At 39.3% G+C, this 14,195-nt stretch overlaps 1 protein-coding gene across 3 annotated transcripts in view; it reads right to left on the bottom strand.

The window, feature by feature from the left end:
• HPSE2 (heparanase 2 (inactive)) overlaps window positions 1–14,195 on the bottom strand; it is a 626,127-nt gene that overhangs the window by 169,002 nt on the left and 442,930 nt on the right. For all 3 annotated transcript variants that reach the window (XM_036829640.1, XM_036829641.1, XM_036829642.1), the window contains one exon: window positions 2,082–2,175. In XM_036829640.1, the coding sequence (XP_036685535.1) occupies window positions 2,082–2,175 (94 nt within the window). The remainder of the gene's footprint in view (window positions 1–2,081; window positions 2,176–14,195) is intronic.

Here is a 14,195-nt window from a genome sequence, read left to right as displayed (position 1 = left end):
AGGGTTTGAGCCCTTTACTCTAAGTTTCTTTGGCCTTGCCTGGCCAATTCAGGAGGTGAGTTTAGCCACTTATTTCAGTCTCTGAACATTCTGTGATGGTGAAGGTGTATGCGGTGGTGGAGAGTACTGGGTAGTGGGGAGAAAGGGAAGAACCTAACTCCTAATCCACTTGTCTTGGCTTTGACCTAGAGCTACCTATTCTACTTAAAGAATTACATGAACACAGAACCTTCACTCACAGTGCCATGATACCACTGAATCATTTTACTTCCAATGACAATCCTTTGATCAGATCATTAGGCTCAAAACTGGAAAAGCCAAAAATATAAGGACTTGTTGTCTTGTACACTGTTGTAATACAGAAACTTAGTATAGTGCCTGGAACACAGTAAACACTCAATAAATATCTACTGAATGAAAGAATGAATGAATGAAAGAAATTTCCTCCCCTCTTTTTAGAGACCAATAACTAATATTGGATTAGCATAATGTGCTTAGAAAACTGTAGTGTTCAACAGGCTGACATTCTACTCCATTAGGTAATATGTTTTTCAACCTGCTCGAAGTAAGTATTAAACCTTAAAACTGTGAGTTCCTTGAGGGCAGAGACCATGTCTTATTACATTTTGTATCCTCAGCACCTGGCACTTTGCCTGGTACTTGCTAAAAGCTCAGTAAATATTAAATATTTAAATATTAAAAACTAAGTGAATGTCAAAGGGACTGACAGAGATATTTCAAATCATTTAGTTCTCCTAGACTTTGCCTAGTAGGAGACAGTGACAGGTAAGGGTGCTGGTCAGTGCACCTGATCCCCAGAGGGATCAGACTGGGATGTAGAAATTCAGAAGTCCTGAGGCCTCCCAGCCTCTAAAGACTCAAAAAGCTATTTTGTAATCCGAGTATGGCATTGGTATGAATACAGAAAAGTGTACAGACCTCCCCTTTAGCAATCAAAAGTGCTTTTCTATGATTGCTCCAAATAGTTTTTTTTCACAACTAATTTTATAATGAGCCATTCATTTATTTGCCCATTCATTTATTCATTCATCCCATATATATTTTGTGTTTTTGGCCACACCTCACGGCTTGCAGGATCTTAGTTCCCGGACCGGGGATTGAACCCATGCCCTTGGCAGTGAAAGCATGCAGTCCTAACCACTGGACCACCAGGGAACTCCCCTCATTCATCCCGTATTAATGGGGGCCTACCTGTTGCTATTTTTCTGCAAAGATGTGTTTAATTTGCTCAAAAGAAAGCTGAATGTTCAAAAGGTCCTCATTCCCTGGAAAAGGACCTGACTAGGAAACTAAAGATGAAATATCACCATTTTGTAGAGGCAGATGGAAATTGTAGACATAACATCCTCACAGTTCAGAATTAACTAATCTAGTGTATTTCAAAACGTGATCTGCATTGGGTGGAATCACTTGACAGATAACTTATTAAAAATAGAGATGTCTGGGATCCATTCCAGACATACTAAATCAGAACATCAGAAGTGAGACTGGAAACTTCACAAGCAACCTCTGGTGATTTTGATTGTGTTCAAGTTTGAGGACTACTAACCACAGGTGTCATGCCAGTAGGACCTACATGCAATTGCTTAATTTAATCTTATCTTCCCCAACATCTCTACAAAAGTAAGATGTTACCTGGCTGATTCTAAGACACCTAGGAATAGTGTAAATGTGGCTCAGAATTGCCAATACCCCAGACCACAATTCCACTGAATGAATGTAATCATTCTCTCTTTAAACTAACCCAAAATAAACTCCTGCGAAAAGAAAGTAAACCTATTCTTCCCTTAAGAAACTCACAATTTAGAAGCCAACTGTTACAAAATGTTTGTTATTAAAATAGAGAAGCTTTTAAACTTGGATATGGTACATTCAAACCCTTCTTAATCTGAAAAGCAATAAACGGCAATCATCAGCTGTGAGAGGTACCTCTTGGCCATGCAAATCCAGACTGCACTATTTTTCTACCCACAGTGCTAACATCCAGCTGGAACCCTGTGACATTTTCCTCGCCTTACCCCCAAACTCACTCCTCTTCTTCCCCAGAGATTTTTACTCACTTTCTGAATTTTCCTAATCTGGTCAGAGAGGGTGTCTAACAGACGAGTTTTCAGGAAGTCCATCACCTTGACCACCCGGCCATCAATGTAGCAACTGGAATAAAAATAAATAAGAATCAGAGAAAATCTCGAGCAGGAGACTACAAATATATTTCTCTAGCCACAGGTCTCTGTTGCCTGGGGAAAGAGCCCAGGGTTCACTTGGGCTCTTACATTCTAAGAAGTTTTGATCCTGGGTACTTTTCAAACAAATAATATACTTTTTATCCTCTTTATTTTCACCTCCATTTGTGGGCTAATATTGTGATTTTTTTCAGCCTTTGTCCATTGAAACTGCACTTATTGCTCTATAGGAACTGACAGGAATCTGTAACACAATTGGGTAATGGGGAAAAGCTTAGTTGTTTTCCCCCCTAGGGAAAGTAATTTAACACCCCTCCCAAACCATCCCTACACCCACCTTAAAGTAATAAAGGTATGTGAGAGGTTTGAAAGACTACTCAAACATTTTGAAAGGTTTCTACACCTTTAAATAAGAAAACACCAACCACAAAAATCTGATTTAGTGCAGTGAGCAGGTCTCAAAGAGTTCATCTCCAGTTCACTTCCCTGGGCAAAATACCTTGTAGTCAACCTCCTTCCACCTCCAGAATAAATGAACGGATAAATGAATAAACAAATAAATAAGTCAGACAGATTAAAGTCCAGGTGCCCTTTCCTAAAATAGCAACAAGTCTGGCACACATCAGTGTGGTGGTGTCTCCAGTTTTGTTAGGTAGCTTAAGTGAAACATCAAGTTGTGCCGATACTACATTGTTAACATTTAACCAAAACAGGTCCATCTGGCTCTGTGGGGACTCTGTGTGAATCTTTACTCTGAAGGCTAAGCCCAGGATTAGGTGACCTTCATTAACTCAAACCTCCCAACACTCATCTTTGCAAAATTCCAAATTAAATTGATTTAATTTAAATCAATGCTTATGACTCCTGGGTGCCTTTTCCAATCCACTTAGGTCTCCTTGGCTGATGGATAATGATAGATTATGTCATTTTTAGTAAGACACCAACCTCTCAGTACGTATTATAGAACTATAATTCTAATTCTAGTACTAAAAATTCCTTTTAATGTTAAATTCCCATACTAATATGTGATGTAGAGGAATGGTTAAAATTCTTTTGTAATTGCACTTTCAACCAGGTGCTCTGGTTGAAGTGAGGGTGGGAGATGAGTTCCTCCCACTCAGCCTTCCCCTTGGCCTCCCTCACCACCTCACACATTTCCACAGAATCCAATGTTTAATAAATCATTTGTATATTGGAAAGAGTATGGGTTTTGGAGCCAGAGATATCTGAGATCAAATTCCAGGTCAGGTATTTACTACCTATGTGATCTTGGGCAAGATGCTTGGCCTTGATGGGCCTCAGTTTTCTTATTCTTAAGAGAGAAGTAACATATCTACTACTCAGGATTGTTTGAAGATAAAGCAGATAAACCTCAAGTGTCTGGCATATAGTAGGCACTCAACAACTCTTAGTTCTTTTCTGATTTCTCTAATTTTCAGCTCACAAAGATGGGGTCATAAACAATAGGGGCCTGACTGTGTGTATAGAATTCTAAAAGTGAGATGATTGTATCAAAGGGTACATGCTTTTGAAAATCTGGGTGGTTACTTATATTAGGGAATAAAACAAACCAATGACATGACCTTTCACCTCATTCCTGGTACAGATACTAGACTTAGATCCAATAAACATTCATTATGTGCAACACACAGAGCTGGTAATGTCCATGTCCATTACCTCACAAACCTCTTTCTATTAGTGCTCCACTGTCAGCACCTCCAATTTTTTTAAAGTTGTGATTAGATAGTATACTACCTGAAAGCTAGGCATATTAAAACACTGTAGTGTTCAAATTTAAAATAATTCATGAAATGTTAATGTAACACACATTGAAGGACATGAACATTTGTACTATATTACATGATGATTACGCATATGATAAAAATGTACTGTAATTAGTGTTCTTTTATGTTCTAGTCAAATATATTATAGTTTCCTCTTTTTTCTTTGTTAGCTCCCAGTAACTATTTTAAACAGCAGAGTTTATAAGTTTTGCTGGCAACACATATAGTTTAATGCTCATTGAGATAAAAGTGCCAGATGTACTTTTTCAATATGTAGGATTCCCCGTGAACATGCTTCCTATCCCACAAAATCCATGGCCCAGGGTTGAGGGACCTTCACTCCTCCCCTCCTTCCTTTGGTCTCTTTTCTCAAGTACACGAAACTTGGAGTTAGAAAACCTTGGTTCAGTCCCAGCTTTGCCACATACTACGTATATGATACTGGGTTTCCCCTTCTTTAAAATCAGTTTAAAAAGAACCCCAACCCTACAGTATTTTCACAGGGTTACTGTACCGATAAAAATGAGAAGAAATTCTGGGCACAGAACCTGGCACATAAAAGGTATTCAATAACCAAAACTACCCTCCAGGTTACTTAAGTACACAAGCTGGCAGCAACCTAAACTGAAAAGCCATGGGATGGGGTGAGCAGGGGAACATCTGTCTGGAGAAAGACAGTATGTTCATCCACCATAGGATTTGGAATTAGGGAATTATGGAGGAGCAAAAACGGACTCTGGATTTCCAATAGGTGGGAGGCAGAGAGAGAGAGAGAGAGAGAGATGGAGAGGGCTGTGATTATGTTGCAAAAATTGGGAGTTTGAAAAGACCTTAGTGGTCATGTGGTCTGAAGTAGGTAAGCCTGTGACAACATCCCTGAGAAGTGATTATCTAGGACAGGGGACGCACTCTCATACACTACTAGTACTGTTCCACTGTACCACAGCTCGGATCCAGGGAAGGCTCTTCTACCACGGGTCTAAAATTGGCTCCCTCTTACTGTTCACTCAATGGCTGTTTTCTTGGACCCGGGAATGGTCCAATTCCTCCTTCATGTGACATGTGGGGGAGGAATTCCAGTAAAAACTTTGGTTTAAGCTTTTTAGAGCCTATTCTTGGCCCCAATTTTAACCTAACAAGCTGGATTCAATCATTCTCAGTTGGTCTCAGGCTATTCCTGTGGGCTATGAATTAGACTGGAGCAGGGAGAGCTCCAGGCAGGAAACCAGTGTGACAAGGTTATCTTATCTTAACAGTGCAGGCAAGAAGAAATCTGGGTCTAAGTAAGGGAGATCATGGAAAAAGTAAAAGTGAGAGCCTGTGAAGAACTAATAAAATAAAGCTTCTGTACAGCATAAGAGAGACAGGAAGGGAGTCAATGATGACCACGAGCTAATGAGAGAGAATGTCTTCGAGAGAGAATGTCTTCGAGAACATTGGTGCCAAGGACACGTAGGCTAGTCACACTCGGTTTTAGGTTTGTCAAAGGAGGTAAATTATTCTGTTTGAGATACCAAAGACCCAGAGAATATCAAAGAGAAAATATGCAACAGGTACTTGGAGATGTGAGAAGTCAGCACAGAGAAAAATTGAGACAGAAAATGTTCACCCGGTTGTTTTCTTCAGTTTGTAAGTAATGAATGGAGCCATGGCCGTAGATGAGCTCTCTAAGAGAATCAGAGAAGTTAACAGATATGGCAGAGACCCTCTAAAATTCTCAAATACGGCCCTGGACATTGCCTCTATCTTTGGCCCAAATAAGAGTCCCTTCCTTCCCCAGCCTGGCCATCACAGTGTCTTTTTAATAATTTCAGTCTGAGTCAGATTCACACTTGGATGCCAAAGGAATTCCCATATTATACTGTGAAGTTTCAGCCACTTTATTTGCAAACATAAACCCACATTTATATTGTACTATGGAAATAAAAACTTTGGTCTTCCAGAATTTAGTATTCCTTTTTAAGAGAGGGGATAATTTAACCATAGGTATGAGTTGATAAATACCTGAGCCTTTTTCATGGGTAACCCTGGACAATTAGCTTGCTGCACTTACCCTTACCCTTCGTAAATGTGAAGCTTCTAAGAAAACATTCAATGTCAACAGTCTGTGGTTATTTGAAAAACTCCTGCCTGTTACAGAGCTTTGATTCTCTGATAGTGGCTGCCTGTAGTAAAGGGCTCAATACATCATTTAGATTTGGACATGATAGCCTGTGATGACATTTGGTAGGAATAAATTGTTAAAAATGGTAAAGATGGTGATTTCTAACCAAGACTGGGTAAGAGGAAGTAGGACTGGATTCCACCAGACTGTCCAGTGACCTGGGGGCAACTCTCTCTGCTTTCCTCTGTCTTCTTCACTGGGAAGATAAAGATGATTCTGAGCTACCAACTGGTCTCTCTTGAAGAGTTAACTAGTTTAGTAATGGATATAAAGGCATCAGAAGACCAAACAAATCAGAGAGGAAAGGAAGGATTGAGGGAAGGAAAGAGAGAGGAAGGAAATTTGCCAATTAGAGGTGTTTTGGCATCTTCCACATAAACCCTGGCAGAATGGTTGGCTCTAGAAACACTTAGACTGATAATTTTAGGTAAATCATAGTCCTCCTCTAAGCTCTCTTGAAATTTCAGCATCTCCTAGGATCACACCACAAGTGGCTGAGCTGTTCAAGTAAAAGCTGAAGCCAGGAGAGGCTGTGCAGAAATAACCTCTCTGTGAACTATTACTACCAATGCAATGAGCTTGAAACCTCTGTGTGTGGACAAACAGCCTGTGCTCAGTACTGGCAACCATCATTCCTTCCTAGGCTGGCCTCTAGATTGGCAGGTCATATCAAGCACATACCTGGGGAGGTGGCAAAGATGGCAGAGTATACAAGGTAAACAGAACTACTTACCAATTCATTCACCAACTCTCTTGCTCTTCTTAGTTTTAAATTTTATTTCTAGTTTAATACCTTTCATCTTACAGTAAGTCCCCTACATATGAACCTTCAAGTTGCGAACTTTCAAAGATATGACTGTGCATTCGCCTGTCCAATCACGTAAGTTAGTTCACGTGAAATTGCAGCTTGCCCTCCGTCTTCTATTGCTGACAATCCTTCAGCTCTACCATCTCCCACCTCCTCTCCCTCCTCCAGTCAGTAACTCTTCTTGCCTGTTCACTCGATGCCAGCCCCTGTATGCCAGCTGTTGTACTGTACTACTGTACTTTTCAAGGTATTATACGTAAGATTAAAAATGTTTTCTTTATTTTTTGTATTTGTTTATTTTTTATGTATTATTTGTGTGAAACGTATTATAAACCTTAGAGTACAGGTATAGAGTACAGTACTCTATACCCGATTGTGTTAGTTGGGTTAGTTGGGTACCTAGTCTAACTTTGTTGGACTTACGAACAAATTGGACTTATGAACATGCTCTTGGAATGGAACTCTTTTGTATGGTGGGGACTTACTGTATTTAAAATTTTTCCCTTTATCTGTTGATTATAAAAGAAACAAGTGCTCATTATAGACAAATTAGAAAATGCACATAAACAAAATTAAAATATGAAAATGAAAAATCTTGATAAACCCAACACGTAGAGAAACTTTGTTAACAGTTTGCCTTGTACCCTTGCAGACTTTCCATAGTAAATACACATAAAATTTCCCATAATTAGTTATTTTAAAAACTTACTCCAGATCCTATTCCACTAGCGTATAAACTTAAAACTGTCCCAGCTGAGATTCCCAAGCCCATATCGCAGAGATACTGCCAGAAATATTACAGACTCCAGGTGAAATCATCTCGCTCGTATTTTAATTCCATTCTGGCCAGTTAGGAATCTTCTGCCAGGGGCAGGTCTCATCTCCTTTCTTCTCTGCCAGCCAGGTTTTAACCCTGATTCCCCTCCCCCTTTTCTCTAGGCCCCTAGATTTAGTCTTCAGGATTGTACTCCAATTAGCCACTTATGCCCATTAGCCTCTTAAAACATTTAATGAGGAGAGTTTGTTGTCCAGGGGCAGCTGGTTTTGTTTACCGGGCTCTTTACTTTAAAAGGAAAAACCTTTGCCCCTTATTATCTGACCTCTTCTTTTATTGCAGGTAATTGCATTAGTGCTGGCCTCCCAATGCTCAGGAATTTCCGGACCTATTTTGCTGCCTGCTGCTTTCAGGGAGGAGGGGCAGTCTGCTCAGAGTTCTTACACCCAACCTCCTGCCTGGGCAGGTAATTCCGTAAAACTGGGGCCTTCCCCACTGGATGAGGAGAAGCTTGGATAATCATTAGAACAACGCTGTTGACCTATAAAAGCTATTCTGACACCTTGAAATCAGTCAGACTAGAGGCTGACTCTAGTCTCTCCAAAGCTTTATAAATTGTATCTGCCCCTCCTCCAAAGCCCTCACTCTGGGTTCCTACTGAGCACGTTCTTCTCACACATGCCTTTAGGTTTTCTTTCTGAGGCTACACTATTCTTCATCTTCTTTGCTATGGGTCAGTCTTCCCATCTTGTGTTCAGAACTACTTTGAGCAGGTAGAGCTTGAATGAAATGAATACTGTTAGAAAAAAAAAATCCTACAAAATACAGATATTTCTTTGGCTTTCTTCAACCAATTCCTATATAATCCATACAGGAGCCACCCAGCTGACTAAAGGGTTGTGGTTCAGGAATTTCAAAGAGTTTGTACCCTGGAAAAATGTTATCATTGAAAAATTATACAAGTAAAGGTCAGGGTGGTGGGCAATCCCTCAGGCACATAATGGGTACTCAAAAAATATATTTAATGAAAGCATGAGTATCTGTATAATCTAACCCTCAATGAGCCAAAAGGGTGGCCCTGAGGCTCAAGTACTGTCCCAAGGGCCCCATTTTCTTGAACTTTTCTCTCTCCTAATTCCTTGCACACTTTGGGTCCTGAGCTTTGGGCCCTAATCATTCTCCCCAGTGCATGTGGAGAGACACTTTGTCTTGGCAGGGGCTCAAGCAGCTGGCCCTTAATCCTAGCAGTGATGAGGAGAGCTCTAGGGGAGCAGGGAAGGAGAGGGATAGGAAAGCCATCTGCAGCTCCAGCTATCGGAGTGGGCTCTGAGCAGGGCACCTCTGGGAATTTTCAGGGTAGCAGCACGTGATGGCACCAAAAGTGTGAGCAGGAGTGGATCCGTGTGTTTCAAGTCTGAAATGTAAACAATTTGTGGGACCCTCTTTAAGAAAAGGAAATCAAAAGTACAAAACACAAAATTAGGTACAAAAGTAAATACTTATTTAGAATGACAAAATAAATCACAACAAATTCCCAGAAAATTTTTTTCAAGTCCCTTTTTTCTCAGAGCTCTTTAGGCAATTTACCAGAAATGTCTACACAGCAATGCTTCCCCCTCACCACCTAGAACATTCTGTAATTCTCATCAACTCCCAGCACTCCTAGGAACCAATGCAAGTGAAGGGCTTGAAGCTTAAGTCATTAGCTTCATGGTCAGTCTAATTGTGGGTCATCAATAATAGGAATGGCAGGGTGTAAGTCACTGGAATCTAACCATCTATGTGCAGTATTTATTTTAATTCAGGGTTTGTAAATTGGGAGCTTATACAGTTACCACTTCCTTTCCCTGACCTCTTTTCATATAATTGTCATTGTAGCTGAATAGCACAACTAACTTAACTATAATTAGGTTAGTGCATTACTAACTAGGAGAACACAGAAAGGAGAATGAGGAAGGGGAGGAGCCGTATATGTATTAAGTTCCTTCTTATTTGCTAGCTATTTTACATATAGTGTCTCATTTAACCTCCTGAACACTCTCTGTTTGCAGATTATAAACTGTGGCTCCTACAGTAACTAGGAAACCAGAGACCAAGTAGGTACTAGGCGACAGATACCGAAAACTTTCCTCTCTGTTCTGCCAAGTGGGAGAGCTATGCAGACTACTGCGCTTAGTTCATTTGTCCTGTAATCAAGTACAGGTGCTTTTCAACTTCCTTTAGTCTTGCCTACTTCAACTATCTCGACCACTTAAACAATACTGAGCTAAACTCAAATTTCTCAAGAAAACAAAGCAATTACAACAAATAAAAACAAAAGCAAAACAATAACAAAAGCAAAAACCTGGGGAGATAAGTAAAGGAATGGAGGTGGTATAACTTTACTCTTTTCCTTGCAAAAATGTTTTTCAAAGTATTTTATTAGTAATTGTTACATGAAGAAAAGGGGCTCCATGGTCAAATAAGTTTAAGAAATGCTAGGTTAAAACCAAGTTAAGTAGTACTTCCTGTTCTAGCCATCATGGAATAGATCAGAATTACCCTCCTGTCATAGACAACCTGATATCCAACACAAAATATATAAAACAAATGTTTGAAGGAATCGGACAGCAGCCAACTCAAGCTGTGATCCTTGAGAGGGGAGAGGTACACGAGGTAAGCCCCGCATTCACCTGGGCTTGCTCCTCTGGATAGGGTGGAGACAATTTATTGACCACCAAAATTTTGTGCCCCCCTTCCACATTGCAGAGCTGTTGCCAAGAAGCAGTTGCCTAGCCAGAACCTACTATACCTCTGCCTCCATCACAAGAGGGGTACCCATAAGACTAAACAGGTCAAAGCCTTGTGAGCAGAAGTAATGTGTCACGTTAGGCTGAAGTAGTTGGAGATGTGTATCACTTCTGAACAGAAATTAAGAAGCCATGTCCTTCCTTATAGTCTCTTTTCTCCATTGTCAGATGAATGGAAGAGTCTCCAAGGAGAAGCCACAAGACAGAAAAAACCTGGGTCCTGGAATATCACATAAAAGGCCATCCACCAGGTACCTCAGCATTGGATGTGACATTAGTGAGAAACAAACTTCTATTGTTAAGCCACTGAGATTTGGGGGTTTATTTATAAAAGCAATTAGTGTTAGATTTCCTAGTGCATAGGTATTCATTATAACAAAACTCCATTCAACCAACTGATCTGTTTGACCAACAGTGCATAATAAAAAGGTTTTCCTTTGAGAGGAAATGGTCCCTGGCATGAAAATAAAAAGATTAACCCAGAGAACTCTAGTTAATTCTAGTTTGAATTGACTGGGTAACTGTCAACAGTGGGCTGAATTCTAATATCATGCAAGGACAGCTGAGGAGGGGAGAGATCATTCTTATTCTTCTATATCTAGGCAAACTGAGTCCAGGATGAACACAATGACTAAGGTGATTACTAATGACCAGAGAGGACAATGAAATCTAGAATATTGGAAGGGAGGTCAATTAATGGAAGTCACATATCAGTGGGTGGCAGCCTTTTGACTCTACACCCAGTATTCTCCACTAGGCCTCTGGTGTAAACTTGAGTATTAACTCTGAGGGATAGCCATAGTTTGAGGTAGATTCATTTAGGCATCATCATTGTCAATGAAATCATATGTTCTAACTTGCATGTATCAGACAAGCAGGAAAACCAGAGGTTCAATTCTCCCCTGCATGATGTTGCTTACTTCTAGGCACCCAGCACTCATAACTGTGCATGTGTGCATACACACACACACACACACACACACCCCAAACTGCTTCTCTAGCTACATTCACCAATACTCTGTATATTTTCGTTCCTGCATCTAACTTTTATTCCCAGCAAACTCAATATCGTAGAGCTACACCTCCTTGAAGTATACTCACTGTGTAGAATATTTCACCTGGAGAAAAATCTTACATCAATATAATTCTTTTCACAACAATTGCCATGTCTTCATTTTAAAAGAAAGGCTAGCTCTCACCATATAAAGCATTAAAAGGAACTATTTATCAATATCATGAATATATGTGTACGTACACACATGCATGTGTGTGTATGTGTGTATATATGTGTTAACAGAGACAGAGATTGAGACAGAGAGAGGTATCCATCTACTAGTTAGATTTCAAGATCGGGGTAAATATAACGTTGCTTCTTGTGTTGTATGGTATGTGAATTGAGCCCCCAAAGAAACCATTTCTGGTAGGATATTTTAAATTTCAGTATCTGCATTTTTGTGTAATTTAATTTGAGTATCATTAATATTTTACAGTTTTCCTTTAAACAGATTATTTTTAATTGCTATATTCTTTTGATTCATAATTTTTAAATACAATAAAAATAATTCTGTTACAAAAATACATACTCATTTTAAAACTTAAACATGATAACAAATAGTACAAAGAATTTAGTAACTAAACCAAATCTCAATGCACCACCTTTATCAACATTCAGAGAAAATCATGCCATTCAGCTCTGTATGTCTGTATACATATATCTCTATATACATACATACACATGTATACATACATACATGCATAATAAAGTACTGCTATCAATAATTTTAGAGCAACATTATCTGATATATCAGATACTAGTTCCTTAAAATGTTTTTTATAAAAAATTTTAAAAGATGGAGTCATTATGCTTTTGCTTTAACTATGTTCAACTTTAGACAGTATATATCAACTGCCTCTGTGAAAGATAAGGGTATTACTCCTATTTTTCTACAACACTGACAGCCACATCAGCCAGTGTGATAATTTTTGCTTCAAACATCAATCATAATTTAGAAAACTCAAGAGGAGAAAGAAAGTCTATTGCCTTTTTTTGCCTTTTGCCTTTTTGTTTGTTTTTCCTCCTAAATGATGTTCCAAGTTTCCATCTTTTATCATTTCCTTTCTTTTTAGAAAGCTTACTTTACCCATTCTTTTAGGTAGGTCTTTGTCAACAAATTCTTAGTTTTCCATCATCTGAAAATGTCTTGATTCCCCTTTCATTCCCAAAAGATATTTTTGCTGGATATAGAATGCTAGGTAGACAATTCTTTCCTTCAGCCCTTAAAAAATTGTTGTGCCACTTTCTTTTGGCCTCAGTATTTCTGATGAAAAAAATCTGTCATTTGAATTGCTTTTTACCTATAATTAAGCTGCCATTTCTCTTACTGGTTTCAAGATTTTACAGAGCTTTCAGCAGTTTGAGTATGGTGTATCTTGGTATGGATTTCTTTGAGTTTATTTGTTTGGGGTTTACTCAGTTTGTTGAATTTATAGGTTTATGTCTTTTGCCAAATATGGGAAGTTTGCAGCCATTATTTCTTTAGGTATTTTTTTAGTCTCACCTGCTTTCGTTCTGGGGCTCCAACAACATAAATGTTGATCTTTTGTTTTGGTCCTGCAGATCCCTGAGGCTCTGTTCATTCTTTTTTTTTTTTTTTTTTTTTAATCCAGTCTATGTTTTTCTCTGTTGCTAAGATTGGGTAATTTCTGTTATTGTATCTGCAAGTTCACTGATTTTTTTTCATCTGTCTCCTCCATTCTGCTGTTGAGCCTATCCAATGAATTTTTTATTTCATTTTTTGTACTTTCAATTCTAAAATTTCAGTTTGGTTCTTCTTTATATCATTTATTTCTTTGTTGAGACTTCCTATTTCTTTGCTATCTTTCTATTTTTTTCATTTGTTTCGAGAGTATTTGTAATTGCTCATTGAAATATTTTTATGACAGCTGCTTTAACATCCTCATAATTTGAACATCTCTGTTTTCTCAATGTTGGCATCTATTGATTACCTTTTCTCATTGAAGTTGATATTTCTCTGGTTCTTGGTATGACAAGTGATTTTCACATGACATCTGGTTATTTGGGGTATTGCATTATAAGACTCTGGATCTTAAATCTTATGTTTTGGTTGGCCTCCTATGACACCACTCTGGCAGGGTAAGGAAGGAATACTGCCTCGTTACTGCCTGGTTTGACAGGCCTGGTTTACTTGGCCTCCGTTGACACTCATGGATTAGGGAACCTCCTTACTGCTGTATGGGTGTAGGAGTTTCAGCTCCCCACTAGGCCTCCATTGATATACTAACCTGACTTCAAGGGTAGGAGTACCTTGTTACTTCTCCCCATGTGACCTCCACTCACGTGCGTGGGGAGTAACCTCATTACTTCTGGGTGGTGGTAAAAGTCCTGAGTCTCCACTAGGTATCCTCTGACAGCATCCCAGGGGGGAGGGGAAGAGGCACGTCATTTCTAACAGCTGGGGGTGGGAATCCCAGCTCTCCATTTGGTCTCCACCAACAATGAGTGGGGATGGTGGGGAGGGTCTTTGTTATAACCTAGCAGGAATGAAAGTCCTGGCACTCCTCACTAGGTCTTCACAAATGGGGGCACTGAGATACCTTATTATAGCCTGGCCAGGGGGACAGTCTCAGCTCCCTGCTTGGCTTTTGCTGGC

This window comes from Balaenoptera musculus, chromosome 16 (assembly GCF_009873245.2).
Source record: "Balaenoptera musculus isolate JJ_BM4_2016_0621 chromosome 16, mBalMus1.pri.v3, whole genome shotgun sequence".
NCBI lineage: Eukaryota > Metazoa > Chordata > Mammalia > Artiodactyla > Balaenopteridae > Balaenoptera > Balaenoptera musculus.
The sequence above is the reverse complement of the archived record's forward strand: the minus strand, read 5'-3'. Positions and strand labels throughout refer to the sequence as shown.